This window comes from Lithobates pipiens, unplaced genomic scaffold (genome assembly GCF_037356315.1).
Source record: "Lithobates pipiens isolate NorthernLeopardFrog02 unplaced genomic scaffold, aLitPip1_a1.2 Scaffold_22, whole genome shotgun sequence".
NCBI classification, from domain to species: Eukaryota; Metazoa; Chordata; class Amphibia; order Anura; family Ranidae; genus Lithobates; species Lithobates pipiens.
In genome coordinates this window covers 73,704,054-73,720,999 of record NW_027507784.1, presented here as the reverse complement: position 1 = coordinate 73,720,999, position 16,946 = coordinate 73,704,054, and the positions used below count along the sequence as shown (strand labels likewise).

Here is a 16,946-nt window from a genome sequence, read left to right as displayed (position 1 = left end):
TTATCTTTTATACTCATAAAGACCCAAAATGCTTTTGTCAAAAAGGCGATTGCATTTTGGGGCTTTATGAGTACATAACATAAAGATAGATTTATATTCAGGTGACAATGCAAGGTGACAGGGTTACTATTTGCACTGTCACCTTGAACTGAGGAACAGCACTATATTTGTAAGTGCAACTTTTTATTTTAACCACTTAAGGACCAGCCTCATTTTGAGATTTTGGTGTTTACATGTTTAAAACTGTTTTTGTTTGCTAGAAAATTACTTATAACCCCCAAACATTACATATTGTTTTTTTTCCGAACACCCTAGAGAATAAAATGGCGGTCATTGCAATAATTTTTTTCACACCGTATTTGCACAGCGGTCTTACAAGCGCACTTTTTTTGGAAAAAAATTCACTTTTTTGAATAAAAAAATAAGACAACAGTAAAATTAGCCCAATTTTTTTTATATTGTGAAAGACATTGTTACACCAAGTAAATTGATACCCAATATGTTACACTTCAAAATTGAGCCCGCTCGTAGAATGGCGACAAACTTTTAACCTTAAAAATCTCCATAGGCGACGTTTAAAAAATTCTACAGGTTGCATATTTTGCATTACAGAGAAGGTCTAGAGCTGGAACTATTGCTCTCACTCTACCGATCGTGGTAACACCTCAAATGTGCAGTTTGAACACCGTTTTCATATGCGGGCGCGGCGGGACAGGGCGCGTTTAAAACATTTTTTTATTATTATTATTTATTTTACCTTTTATTTTTTATTTTTACACTGTTTAAAAAAAAAATAATCACTTTTATTCCTATTACAAGGAATGTAAACATCCCTTGTAATAGAAAAAAGCATGACAGGTCCTCTTAAATATGAGATCCCGGTCAAAAAGTCATCAGATCTCATATTTAGACTAACATGCAATAAAAAAATTAAAAATTAAATTGCAATTTAAAAAAAATCATTAAAAAAAATTGGCCCTTTAAGAGCTGTGGGCGGAAGTGACGTTTTGCCATTGCTTCTGCCCAGCAATTGTATGGAGAGGGGTGGGGGGCCATCTTCCTCTCCCTCGTCTCCAAACAAGCAGGAGACAACACACACGATCGTAAGCGGCGGAGGGCACCAGATTGCGGTGGGAGGGGGGGGATAAAAGTGATATAACAATGATATCCTCCTTCAAACAGCCACCGTAAAACTGCGGCGGGAGGTCCGTAAGTGGTTAAATACATTCTTTTACCAAACGGAGAGCACTATATTCTGCTGCTTCTATACCATGTATGAGTGAACCGGAGCCTATGGTCACAAGGGCTCTCACAACCATTAGTATGCACTCCTCTCCAGCATTCAGCATATCCAGTGACCCAGCCATTATACTGGCTCTCTGTACACCCAGACTGTTACTACTCCCAATGGCCACAGTCCAGTCCCACTAAAGTCTGGGGGACCCCTGATTTAGATTATGACAGTTACCTGGCATTAATTTACATCTGATACTAGCTATTGGGTATTTGGTTTCATCTATGACCTGAGGAAGATACGACATTTCCCGGTATCGACACATGTTGGGGAGGGGACAGGATGGTTTGTGAGACAGTGGAGTGTTCTCAGAGTGGGAGAGGATACATCAGTGTTTATATTTGTTTGGCTTGATACAGAATGATGCGCTCATACCACCTATTAAATGTGAGTACCCTAATATAGGGAATATTGTCATTTTGAATACAACTTTTAAAATGACAATACACTATCCAATTTCCTCTGTTTTCCATATGAATATTGCTGCAAGCAACCATCCAAGGATCTAAATGCTGACCATAAACCCAGAGGTGGTTTAAAAGTGTGTTTTGACCGAGCTTAGGTCGTACGCTCCACGCTCCAAGCGCATACACCAAAGGAGGAGGACAAGAGTGGACACAAGCATTTTACTGTTATATCATCTGTTTTATCATCTGCAATGAGCACCAGAAGAATGGAGTAATTATGAATGGACTTTACGCTGCAATTTTATGGACACAGATTAATTCATAAATTAGTTTGGTACAAGAGCGTTTTTAATACAGTTCACTTTATTTCTATATTGATTATTGTATATTTATGCACTTCTATATAGATTTATGTAAATTATAGATTGTCACTGCTATGGCACAGGGTTGCAAATTTCTCTGTTGCATATGAATGCTACATGTGTGTATATAGAGGTGTGGATGCTACACAGGTTATCATTGGGAGGATCGCATAGGATTTCCATTTTTATTGTTCATGATCGCAACTTATAATCGCATAAGATTTCATTATTACAGCCACTAGATTTTTTATGTAGGAATAGAATATCCCACCACCACTATTTAACTGCAGCCAGTAATATTACGGTTTAGTACGGTTACCGTATGGTTACATTTGGATAGCACAGAATTATATTGGTATAAAGCTTCTTGGGCTGTCCCTCTGACTTTTATTGAAAAACATCTGGCTCTCTTAGCAATGGTAATGCACATCAATTTCCATTTTCATCCTACCTAGCAGGATCTGCCTTTATAATAATCACATGATCGGACTCAATATTGTAATATTCAGCAGTCCCATGAATCCTTTAGGTGTCTCACTACAGGAGAAAAATCTTAGGTGCATCTGAAATTTTAATACTACAGATTTCTTCCAAAAGCAGTGAGACAATTGAATAAGCACATATGTTGGGTATCTGCAAAAAAAATAAATAAACTATTGCCAAAAGAGCAGGGAAGTTAAAGTGGTTGTAAACACTTACAAACCACTTTGACCTACAGGTAAACCTAGATTAAGGCCCAAGAAATATCTCCTAAACCTACGCGGTTTAGGAGATATTTACAAAAATATCTACGCAAATATCTACGCATGTGCCGTAGACAGCGGCACGCATGCGCACTGAGCACCCCACAGATCACGGCGATATGCCGCTCGTGTCTGCTCCCGTGCGCATGAGCAGGAGTGACGTCATCGCTGCTCCTGCGAATCACAGCGCCGGGGCAGCGAGACCCGGAAGTCACTCCGGGATATATGGCAGCGGTAAAGATAAAGGAGGAGGACCGCTTCGGGGGCTTCGTTCTCAGGTAAGTTATTCATAATGAGCTAGTATGCTATGCATACTAGCTCATTATGCCTTTGCCTTGCAGGTTGCATTTTTTTTTTAAAGTGCCTTTACTTCCTCTTTAATTGTTAGTTGAAGTCAGATCACTGGCTTCAGATATAAATACAAAAGCCTTATAGTATAACACGTCTTTTAAAAAAAAGTGGATTCCTTCTTAGGTCATATCACAATTCCAAATTTCACCAACAGATGGAGCTGCAGGCGATATCTGTTTGTGCAGCTCACAGTTACAAAAATAAAAAAAATAAAAATAAATCTTGGGATGTAGGGTTGTGTAATAGAAGAGGGTACTAAAAATGGATTTTCCATTTATTCTACAAATTTATACAAATTTTAATAACAATAATTTTTATAAATACATAATAATGGATAAAAATATGAAGATTAGCATATATATATATATATATATATATATATATATATATATATATATATATATATATATATATATATATATATATATATATATATATATATATATATATATATATATATATATATACGTACGTACGTACGTACATACATACATACATACATACATACATACATACATATATATATATATATATATATATATATATATATATATATATATATATACACACATGTACACACACACGCACACACAGTATATATAGACTTTTTCACAGCATTTCATAAAATGAACAAGAGCGCCCAGACCTATTCACAGATTCACTCTAATTAATAATCACTTTCCTGGATAGATTTTTTCAATCCAACTCGACACTTCAGGAGATATTAACACCTACTATAAAGTATAATTAAACCCTTAAATTCACATCTCCTCTGCTGAGTAGCAGGTTGTGAATAAAAAGGAATATCAAGCATCTCTGTAAACATCTAAGCAGAAAAATAAAATATACATGAACACTGAGAGCAGGTATCCTCTGAAAACAATGGCGAGCAGCTGGGAAAATCCATCTCAGACAAAAAACCCCCATTGAGCTTAACTGGCTATGCGTGACTGCAGGAGTCCATTTACCATAGGCCACAACAATTCTTATATTTACTTTGGTGTCTGCAGCAGAGATAAATGTTTGTGATCCAAAGCCTGATTCAGACTGACCATAAACATAAGAAGGTACTATTTAAAAAAAAAAAAAAAACAATGGGGCAACCACTAAACTTGCATGCTAGGCTTACCTAAATGTATATGTTCAAGTGAAAAGAAAGAGGAGGGGGAAGGTGGTGATCCCAGGATTGGACAAGAATCTCCAACCTGGCTGATCAATCAATTCAAGGGTGTTTGGATAATCCACTGCTACCAAATCATAGGGTTGTCCCCAGGGCAGGACTTAGGGTGGTGGGGGCCCCTGGGCTTGAGTTATTTTCGGGCCCTACCTTCTATACATTATCGGATTTATCCCGAAGTTAGGGGATTTTAAGGAGAAAAACTTTTAGGAGGGAAGTTTAAGGAAAAAAAACTTACATTTAAATGCCCATCAATGCACCCTTATCAGTGTCCATCTGCAGCCTTACCCATCCATCTGCAGCCTTGTCCAGTGTCATTGCAGCCTTGTCAGTGAAGCCTTGTCATTTGCAGCCTTGCCATTTGTAGCCTTGTCATTGCAGTCTTGAAGTTTAAAAATGACGTCGCCGAAATACATCTCGGCAGCTCTCGCGTCATCTTGGCGGCTCTCGGGTCCTGCCGCAGTCCTGAGTGGCGCAGAGAGTATCCGAGTGTACTCGGCTCAGCTCCGCTCACATTCACGCCCAGTCCCTGTGTTATGTCCATCATAGGTCGGGACTGGGCGTGACTGTGAGCGGAGCTGAGCCGAGTACACTCAGCTATGTATCTCAGCGGGGCCCCCTATTTGGAGGGGCCCATGGGCTTGAGCCCAGTCAAGCCCAATGGTAAGTCCTGCCCTGGTTGTCCCTCAATTTGACTGTCTGAGGCATCACCACGAACAGCCATTCACTCACTCTTGGTACGAAGTCCACCCTAATGCTGGTCATACATGGAGAACATTTCTTATCTACAACCACGGGTTTGGATTCCTCCCACTGAGCCACTGTATTCGCCGGGAGAAGACGGTTATTATCGCTAGTGGCTATATCAGCCGCTAGCGATAATCACATTTAAAATCCAGCAGGCTGCTTGTACCTAAGCTGATTAATCAGTGACTGTGACCCATGGTGTGTTAGTGCGCTGCTCGGGCTCAGTCAATATGGGGAGTAGTTTAAATGGTTCTGCGTCTGCCAAGGGAGTGATGAAACTCGTCACAGCTTGCCGCATTTCCACAGAGTCTTGTAGTAGTAATGAGAGAGACAATCTCAGCCTGGTCTCCCACAGGCCACACCCCCAACATGCCCCGCTCCACCCCCTTGGATATTAGTCATGGGGATACTTAGTCATGACTAAGCTTTCGTGATCGATCAATAAACTTGGTACATTTAGCCTGCCCATACATGGTTCAAATGTCGGCCGGTTCCTGCTGAAGTGCTAAGTTTCCATAGATTTCAACCCACCACTCCATTGTTTCACTAGCATCCAGAGGAGAAGGAAGCAGCTAGGCAAGGTGAAAACCATAATTACTTTTAATTACTTTGGGCTGGTGGAGTGACCCCAGGGTCCCTTGGACAATCACTATCTATTTCCTGAAAATGTAGGAGAGCGGCAACCTCATTAGCATTCCCAAAGCCTGAATGACTAACAAAAGGACCTATGCATTAAGATATATTTATTTTCAATATGGATCTGAGCCCATTTCAATTCCTATACAGAAGAACTTCAACTTGATGAGGAATAAACAGCACAGCGAGCCAATTAGATGTGCTGCAGTTCTCATGTGCGAACAAGGAACTTGCTGATGGGAATAAATGAGTCCATCAGCAGGTTTCTTCTTCCATCCACCAGCTGGAGAAGACACAAGGTAAATGTTAGGCCCCTTTTTTAGGCGGACCTGAACGGGCACTCCATAGAGGTCTATGGAGCATCGGATGTTAGCCGTGACATGTCTGCTGACATCCGACCCACTCTGATCTGAAAAAAGTGTGAGAGAGAAAAAAACAATGTTTCCATCCGTCTGCGGATTTGATCGGGAGATGACAGACTCTACGATCCGTCCTCATCCGATCCCCCATAGGGGAGCGCGGCGCTGTGACAGGTCCGTTCCTGCACAGTGTGCAGAGACGGACCTGTCCTCTTCCTGCTGAGCAGAGCTGGCTCCGTACATGGACACGTCTGTGTGTAGAAGCCCTAACTGAACTGCAGCAGAAAAAAAAAATAGGGATCCTACCCTGCCAGATAGGGCTGTGCTGAGTGGCAAAACTGTGTAAATCTCAGTACTGCATGGAGAGAAATATAAATCCTTTGGCAGGTAAAACAGCTTCTACAAATGCATATCACCTTTGTATATAGCAGTTTGCATTATGTGAACATGTGCCCAAAATAAACTTAGAACAGGTTCATTTTAGGGGTTTATTTCAAAATGTTTGTATAAGTATATTTGTTTTATTTAAAGAGATCCCCCCCCCCCCAGAAAAAAATGTCATGTCAGCAGCTACACATACTGTAGCTGCTGACTTTTAGTATTAGCACACTTACCTGTCCTGGAATCCAGTGTTGTTGGCACCACAGCCGATGTTTCCATTGGCTCTCGGGTGCTGCCGCTGCCATTCATGGTAATGGTAGTTTAATTAATCTTTGCATTACTTAGGATGTGGTGTCCATCTAAACTCTATCACCTTATATGTTAATACCCCATTATGGCCACTAGATGGCGCTGACAATAGTAAATAAGCTTATGAGCACCATTTGTGGCCATGGTGCAGTATTTTCCTGATTCAGCCTATTATGTATGAATGAATATTTGACCTGGAGAGAAAATTGCCTGCAAACCCCTAAGTATTAGCATTGAGCTAACGGGTATGGCCAATGTACATGACACCTTAGTGACTTCTGATCTGGCTTACATTTTGCCAATAAATGGGCAACATATGAGAATAACAGAAAAAATTCTCCGCTATAGTAGTAGTCTTTTATTAAGTCTACCTGATATTCTTCAACTAACTTTGGAGTCTTTTTCAAATAAAAAAGCCTTTAATGCCTACTCACAACATTTTATAAATCCTCAATGTGCTTTGTTCTTGTCAGTCTTTCTCTTTTATATGCGATGATTAACATAGTGACATTCAACGGGAAACATTCTCATTTTCTTCAGACACAAACTAGGGACATTAAAATTTAATAACATCTTCTCTGTAGTCATTTGTGCTCAGTAATCTATTCAGTTGCTGCTGTGTTCTCCAGCCGCTACCGCCACTTAAATGTGTATTGTTAAGCAATGCTAAGCAAAGCTGTGTTTTCCCAACTACGACTACATGCAGCTCCTTTTTACTTTCTTCTTTACCCACAATGCATTTATTATGTATTCCCATTAAATATGATATATATAATATGATATATATATATATATATATATATATATATATATATATATATATATATATATATATATATATATATATTCGTTTATGGAAAGCATTTACACGCACCAGCCACTTTATTAGGTATACCTGTTCAATTACTCGGTACCACAAATTGCCAATCAGCCAATCATATGACAGCAACTCAATGCATTTAGGTATCTAGACGAGCATCAGAATGGGGGAAGAAATGAGATTTAGTGATTTTGAACATGGCATGGTTGCCAGTGCCAGACGGACTGGTCTGAGTATTTCAAAAATTGGTGATCTACTGGGATTTTCACACACACAATCATCTCTTGGGTTTACAGAGAATGGTCCGAAAAAAAGAAAAATATCCAGTAACTGGCAGTTGTGTGGACAAAAATTGATGTCAGAGGAGAATGGGCAGACTGGTTCGAGATGATAGAAAAGCAACAGTAAATCAAATTACCACTCGTTACAGCAAGGTATGCAGAATACCATCTCTGAATGCACAACACATCGAACCTTGAAGAAGATGGGCTACAGCAGTAGAAGACCACACTGGTTGCCACTCCTGTCAGCTAAGAACAGGAAACGGAGGCTACAATTTGCTGAGCACAGGCTCACCAAAAGTGGACAATAGAAGATTGGAAAATTTTTGCCTGGTCTGATGAGTCTGGATTTCAGCTGCAACATTGAGCTGATAGGGTCAGAATTTGGCGTAAACAACATGAAAGCATGGATCCATCCTGCTTTGTATCAATGGTTCAGGCTGGTGGAGGTGATGTAATAGTGTGGGGGATATTTTCTTGGTACACTTTGGGCCCCTTAGTACCAATTGAGCATCGTTTAAACACCATGGCCTACCTGAGTATTGTTGCTGACTATATCCATCCCTATGACTACAGTGTACTCATATTCCGATGGCTCCTCCCAGCAGGATAATGCACCATGTCACAAAGCTCAAATCATCTCACCACTGGTTTCTTCAACATGACAATGAGGTCACTGTACTCCAATGGCCTCCACAGTCACCAGATCTCAATCCAATAGAGTACCTTTGGGATGTGGTGAATTGGGAGATTCTCATCATTGATGTGCAGCCAACAAATCTGCAACTGTGTGATGTTATCATGTCAATATGGACCAAAATCTCTAAGGAATGTCTGCAACACCTTGTTGAATGTATGCCACAAAGACTTAAGGCAGTTCTGAAGGCAACAGGTCGTCCAACCCGATACTAGCAAGGTGTGCCTAATAAAGTGGTCAGTGGGTGTAAAAATATTTAAAAGAGAAGTGTGGCCAAAGCCTTTTGGACCATAATTCTCTTCTTGGTCGCAGAAGTGCACTTACTTGTACACCTCCTGTGACCCCAAGTAAACTTATAGTGGGCTATTGCCCACTATCAGCTGATGTCACAGAGCTGCTCCAGGCTTTGGATGGATCCCAAACCATTTTGTCAGCATTCACCTAGCCCTTAGATGTCTGACAGTCACTGCTCTCTGCTCTGAGCAGACAGAGAACTCAGCAATCAGCAGTCATGTGATCGTTCAGTTCATCTGGATTTGAGCAGGGATAGGACAGCTGCAGCCTTGCACCAATGTTACATAATGCATATGGGCTGAAAGTGCACACTCTCAGGTGTAATTTGAGGGTATGTACATCCAAATCAGAGAAAGGGTTTAGGAATTACAGCGCTTAAGAACAGTCACCCCCCTTTTTCAAGGGACCAAAAGTAATCAGACAATTGAATAAAAAGCAGTTTCATGGCCAGGTGTGGGCTACTCCTTTGCCATTTCTTCATTAATTAGGAAGGTAAAAGGTCTGGAGTTGATTCTCAACATGGTATATGCATTTGGAATATATTGCTGTGAACCTACATCATGCATTCAAAGGAGCTGTCCATGTAAGTGAAACAGTCCAGTGTAAGGCTTCAAAAACAAAACAAATCGATCAGAGAAATAGCAGCAACATTAGGAGTGACCAAATCAACAGTTTGGTACATTCTGAAGAAAGAAGAACTCACTGTTGAGCTCAGCAACATAAAAAGGCTTTGGGATCCACAGAACACAACAGTGGTGGATGATCTCAGGATCCTCTCTATGGTAAAGAAAAACCCATTCACAACATCCAGACAAGTGAAGGACACTCTCCAGGAGGTGAACATATTATTGTCAAAGTCTAAAAATCAAGAGAAGACTTCATGAGAGTAAATACAGAGGGTTCACTAAAGGGTGCAAACCTTTTAGTGAACCCAAACCTAAAAAAGCTAGACCAGTTCTGGAAAAGCATTCTTTGGACAGATGAAACTAAGATTAACTTGTTCCAGAATGACGGGAGGAAAAAAGTGTGTCGCCTAGAGGCGATTCAGTTCGCATTGTGCGCTATACAAGTATTTCATTCATTCATTCAAAGGCTTGGAACAGCTCATGATCCAAAGCATACAATGTCCTCAGTAAAACATGGTGGCGGCAGTGTGATGGCACTTGGGCATGCATGGCTTCCAGTGGCACTGGGTCATTGGTGTTTATTGATGATGTGACAGAAGACAGAAGGAGTCAGATGAGTTCTGCAGTGTTTAGAGATATACTGTCAGCCCAGATTCAGCCCAATGCAACAAAGTTGATTGGACGGCGCTTCACAGTACAGATGGATAATGATGCAAAACACACAGAAAAAGCAACCCAGGGGCTTTTGAAGGAAAAGAAGTGGAATATTCTGCAATGGCTGAGTCAACCAACTGAGCTGAAAGTCTTACTTCAAATACATTTAGATTGTTTTGTTTTAATTTTATTCTGCTGGCATACAGAGCCAAAAGTATGACAGTTGTGCCTGTGTCCAAATATATATTGACCTAACTGTATTGCCACATACACACAATCGGACATTCCGACAACAAAACCGCAGATATTTTTCTGACTAGTGTTGACTCAAACTTGTCTTGCATACATACACGCACACACATTTTGTTGGAATTTTGTACGCGGCATATGTGTTTTTTGTTTTTGTTTTTTAATTCCCATATTTCTCATATATCAAAAAGTTTCATATAGACACAACATTTTTATCCACAGTCAACAAAAACAATGTTTAAATTAAACTCTAGCAGATATAAAAATCCCAAATGGAAGTGATATTAAACCCTCATCTTTTAAGCAGCTGATTTAATTACTTACTGAGTATGCAGCTTTGGCTGTTAGTGAACATAACAAATACGAATTTAGCTGAAGTTATGAATTATTCAAAATAAAGAATGCCAGATCTATACGAATGGAATGGAACACATTTATTATTAAATAATAATAATAAAAATATGTTATTATTATTCGTTTGTTACGTTCCATACATTTAGATATGGCACTCATTATTTCAGATAATTCATAAATTCAGATAAATTTGTATTCATTTACTAACAACCAAATTTGAAAGGAAATTCCAATACCTATAATTTAATAGTTAAGTTATTATTAGTTAGTTATTATTTCAGATTTTCAGGTTTTCGGATTTTCGTTCTTATTTTCGGATTTTTGTTCTTTTAAATTTTCGTTCTTATATTCGGATTCTCTAATTTGCGGATTTTCTGATTTTGAACTTCCGATTTTGAGAATTTCCGAATTTTTGAATTTCGAATTTCTGAATTTTCAGATTTTCAAATTTTCAAATTTCAAAATTATTGAATATTAAAATTTACGGATTTACAAATATTAAAATTTATTTAAAATGTGTTAAACGGGTTTTTCGTTAAAGCAGAGTTCCCATTATAAAAAAAAAAATAAAAGTCAGCAGCTACAAATATGCAGCTGCTGACTTTTAATAATCGGACACGTACCTGTCCCGCGGTCCAGTGATGTGGGGGACTAAAGCTCCGCTCGTCTCCTCACCCGCTCGGCGGTGTCTGCATTTTAACTGTGGGTAAAGCCACAGCCGGGCACCCACTGCGCATGTGCGAGCCGGGCTGAGCGCCATGACTGGCCATTCAATCATCTGGGACCTATCACGTGTCCCAGATGATTGCCTAGAAGGAGGGGGAGGGGTAATGTCAGGAGCCCAGGTGCTGAAGGAGGCAGACTATGAGGCACCCCCTAGCAACAGGCATTTAGAGGGTAGTAAAAAAAAATTCTCCAATTTTTTTTTTGTTTTTTAAGCACATTCTTTTTTTTTTTTGTTTTTGTTTTTTGGGTGGAACTGCACTTTAATTCAGATATTTCCGAATTAACAAATTTGTGGAAATTCGTTAAAAAACTGATTCGGAACTAAACGAATTGCATATGTCTATTGGGCATCAGTAGAAATATGCAGACCTGTAGCCTGTGATGGCAAGGCACACCCCTAGTCTTCCCTCCCCCCCTTCCTTTTCCTTGCTAGCAGACTAGCTCCAGACTACACTGTCCACTGTTAACTTATTCTTGTGAATACTTGAAGTTTAGGGAAGCAACACTGGGAGAGCAGGAGTAGCATCATTGAAAACTTTAAACTGCTGGGGTAAGAATTTTAACAAATAGTTTAGTGGGGAATGTTTATTTTATTGTGCTCAGTTTGGTAAACTAAAAAAACACTAGGGTTTTAATACTACTTTACGGTCGGCCATAGATGGAGTAAATAATTTTCTTGCAGGTTGCAGGAAATACATTTGCTTGATTACATCAACACAGACAGTGTTGATATGGGAATCACTCCTGCCAGGACACTGTCTTCTCCCAGCAGGGAGGTGGGGGAGGGCAGTAGAAGTTGTCCCCGCTGGGAGAAGACAGTGATTGACTATAGCAGCCACTAGTGATAATCACAGGTAAAACCCGGCAAGCTGGTTGCACCAAAGTTGATTGATCCATCAACTTGGTACATTCAGCCTGCCCATACACGGTTCAAATCTCGGCTAGTTCCTGCTGAACCGGCCGAGATTCGAATAGTGTATGGCTTGCCTAAGACCTCATGCACACACATTCGATTTTCTGCAGATTTTTGTCTTCAGATTTACCAAAACCATGTAGTGCAAGGGCCTGCCTGATTGCATACAAATTGAAACGCTCAACGATTGACTTGCTATTATATGGTTTTGGTAAACCTGAAGAAAAATTATCATATTAAAGGATAGTTATAGAACTTTGTGCATATAGATTTTTGTAATGCAGTCTATACACATGCACAATCAACTTCAACCAGGTGAACAGGTTTATGAGAGGTGGGTGAGAGTGCTGCCAGAATCTCAAGTAATCAATCAGTCAAGAACAGCTGCACTGGTCAACCCAAGACTCAAAGTTGTAACATTGATATATAGACTATATAGTGAAAGGCAGACACTATAACACATTTTATGAGCTAATAAACACATCAGATGGCACTAATATGGCAATCAAAAAATATTTCAGACTACTGGTACCGTTCCTGGTATTAATAGCTGCAAGACATAGAGCAAAGAAACACACAAAGGTGGGAATTGGGACTATACGATACCCAGGAGATAATGCAAATGAATGAAAATGATGTAGAGATAACACATTTCAAGATGTATTATAACAATATATAAAAATTCAAAAGAAGAAAGACATTTTGACAACACTATTGAAATAGAAAGTCACACAGTAATTTCAGTATAGTGAGTACAAAAGGAGTGAACTCCATGCATGTAAACTACAGCTGAATTGGGCGGACATAGAGACGCCAACGCGTTTCAACAAATTGTCTTCTTCATGGAATGAAGAAGTCCACTTGAAAAGGATATCATATATCAGCTACAATAGCAGGTATATTTATAGAAGGGGGAAACTGTGTCTGTGGCTTATAGCGGTGCCATACAAGGTCCCATAGATCCCAGAGGCCAGCACAAGGGATACAAATAAATAAAGACTCATCATCGTAATAGGAGGAATCTATCCTGAGGTTTACCTAGTTGAGGACAAAATATTTTTGAGGGTGCTAGACAATGGCCACAGGCCTGTAATTGACCAGTGCCTAAACCAGCAGACGTGAGACCTCCTTCAGGTGAAGGACATAGAGCCTAGAGGATCCAGTAGTCCAGCAATCTATACAGAGACTATTTTTCCAACCTAAAAACACAATGCAAAAAGACAAAAACAACAATGATTCCCTGCACATAAGTAAGATAACCAGATGGAAAATGTAGCTCTGTTGCAAAGACTGTTGGTGTCCTCTAGGACCGGAGTTTTCCTCAAAACACTGTAAAGATAGATAAAAGAACGGGGGCATTGGCCTAGTACATTATCTCACAAATTTTATTAAGATTGAATAAAATAAATGGGTTCTACTCACAAACATAGTTTGCATAAACACTCGGGCCACTTGACACTTTACACTTTCCCAACCGCTCCGATAACTCAAGCATAGGGGGGCCTCACCAGGGTCACTATTGGCTAGCGTGTTTCGAAGGTATATCCTGCTTGATCAGAGCCAAAAGATCAGAGCTCTGATCAAGAAGGACATAGCTTTGAATGTGCAAGCCAGCAGGGACCCTGGTGAGGCCCCCTATGCTCGAGGTATCGGAGAGTTTAACCAAGCCGAGTGACCTGATGAGCGCTTATACTACCTATGTTTGTGAGAAGTGCCAATCTATTTTATTCAATCTTAATACAATTTGTGGGATAATGCACTAGGCCAGTGCGCCATCTTTCTTTCATCTGTCTTTACACTGCAAAAAGAACTGGATTCCAAACTGGTACAAAACATCAGGAGGGGGGACATATAGTATAACGGTCCTCCCAAATACTGTTTGCATGGGCTCATATCGACAACCTAAGTCACCTTGTCCATGTATTTGTACATCAGTGGTTTTCCAAGGTGTAGTATTTTTTCTTGAGGAGTTCTCTAAATTAGAAAATAGAACATCCCAAACAGAGAAAAATCAGTTCCCCAAAATAACAAATCTACGCATGTTATCTGTATTTGTTAAGTACTGCATGCTTTGGATAGATTCATATTTTCAGAAGAAGAAGTTAAGGAATAATACAAAAACATCTAGCTTAAGGAACAAAGTCACTGTATCTGCAGGGCAAGCAAAGGCTTATAGATCCCTTTTGTAAATGTAAATCCTTGATCCCCAACAAAGAGCCTAATAAACACGTCCTACAGGAGGGCTACACTGGTTATAACATTATCCATTATTGTTCAGAACTAGACAGCGGGGTGACAGCACAAAACATTAAACACCATGGCAATCATTTTCTACGCAACATTCCAAGATACGCCATCACTGTGACTGCGCTTGTCCATATCAGAAGAAAGAAAAACCCCACAATATCCACAAGCTCCTCTACGCAGTAAAAAAAAAAAAAACATGGTCACTTACAACGTTCTGGTGACTCGTCTGAATTGTCCGGGCAGTCCTGTTCTCCGTCACATAGCCAGCTCTGTGATACACATGTGACATTATCGTGACATACAAACTCGCCTGGATCACACAATTGTTGTTCTGAAAGTAATAAGATAAGAAACACTTTAATTGAAAAGTCATATACAGTAGGTGTAAAGGCAAAAAAGGCAACAGGAAAATACGTTTTTAATCACTGGCTATGCGTAGTTTTATTTTTATTTTGCCACAATTGATAAATTAAAGTAGCATAGTCTATATTGCGATGAGCTTTGTTTTCTTTGAGCTTCTGCCTTCTTACTAATCTAAAGATCTACCAGTTGATGCTAATAAGCTAAGGATCATCCCACCTTGATGTTTCCTATCCTTCTAAGGATTGGATTCCCACAAGTTTTATAATCTAGCCATTTGGTGAGTTTGTTTCTTCCCACACGAGTGTTGGTGGAGCACGAACAATTAAGATCACCTATCACACATTTTATTTTTTAATGTGTGGACTTTGTCTCTTAGGAATTTCAGTCTCCAAGTATGCACATAACTATGTATTTGTGATGCATTTAATGTTAATTTTTTTATTTTATTTTTTGTTCTACCAAAGTAGAACTATAGGCAAAACGTGTTTTTTGTTTTGGATAGAGCATTTGGAGAGATAGGGAAATGGAATTTTAAATGAGGCATGTCACTGAATGAATACTTTAATTACATTTATTTATAAAATACAAATCACATCATGAAATGTGTCAGTCTGGGATACAGGACACAGTAAACTATAATACACTTGTTTACATACACTTCTTTAAATATACAGATATTATACAGAATAGAATGCAACATGGTTAACAATGTAAATGCATAGACACATGCATCCATTCATAAAATCAGTAAACATAAGCGATTGCTCATGGTGAGCCAAACTTGTCTGGGCATCTGTTGGATATACTCGACACACGTTTCATGGCTCATGCCAACCATCAGGAGTAAAAATGCTCTGAAATTAAATCAAGGATATCTATAAATATGGGATAACCTTTAGACTGAGAACTATCTCTCAAATAAAGGGAGGCCAACTTCCAATCCAGCCCAAAAATGATGCCCAGCCTATGTCCAGGGGATGCAAAGGAAGGGAACATCGATCTCTTGTTTTGGATAGCGCAAAAATAGGGTTAATTGTCAGATTTTTTTTTACATCTGTGTCCCATTATGGAGATTTCCCTTCACTTCCTGCCCCATAGAACTAGTGTCCCCATTTGAAGATTTCCCCTGTATTACTTTTCTGAGGACAACCCAACATTTTTACTTTCACTTTCAATGATAATGGTAAACAAGACAAATAGGGAGGGTGGATCTGCAAAAAAAAATTCCATCAATTAAAATGCAAGGGTGTAACAAGAGTTTTACAGACCAAGCAACTGCTACATAATAATTTAGGTAGTTAGAAATATCAACAGTCCAAAAAATGTGGGTTAGATGAATATAGATATAGTTTGGAAATAGGGATGAGCTGAACACCCCCCTGTTCGGTTCGCATCCAGAACATGCGAACAGGCAAAAACTTTGTTAGAATACGCGAACACTGTTAAAGTCTATGGGACTTGAACATGAAAAAACAAAAGTGCTAATTTTAAAGGCTAATATGCAAGTTATTGTCATAAAAAGCGTTTGGGAACCTGGATCCTGCCCCATGGGACATGTATCAATAAGCATTATTAAAATCACTGCTCCTGAAAAAACTGCCGTTTTTAAAACTTTTTTTTTGCATTAATACATGTCACCATACACTTTTTATGACAATAACTTGCATATAAGACTTTAAAATTAGCACTTTTGATTTCTCCCATAGACTTGTAAAGGGTGTTCCACGGCTTTTGAATTTGCCGCAAACACCCCAAATTGACTCGAACAGACAGCCCATCCCTATTTGGAAAACACTTAATATTATTATTGAGGAGGTGATTAGTATTCTGTATCACTACATGAATTGTTTTTTGATGGAGAATTAAGGTGCTGGGGGCCCTCAAAGGTTTTGCTATGGGGTCCCATCATACATGGTTACAGCCTTGGCAGGATGTGAAACTTCACGCTCCTAATCA

The 16,946-nt window shown here is 39.4% G+C and overlaps 1 protein-coding gene across 1 annotated transcript in view; it reads right to left on the bottom strand.

The window, feature by feature from the left end:
- Positions 1 to 16,946, bottom strand: part of LRP1B (LDL receptor related protein 1B) — a 2,110,020-nt gene that overhangs the window by 1,719,183 nt on the left and 373,891 nt on the right. The window contains exon 2 of the mRNA XM_077447755.1: positions 14,836 to 14,958. Coding sequence (XP_077303881.1) covers positions 14,836 to 14,958 — 123 coding nt within the window. The remainder of the gene's footprint in view (positions 1 to 14,835; positions 14,959 to 16,946) is intronic.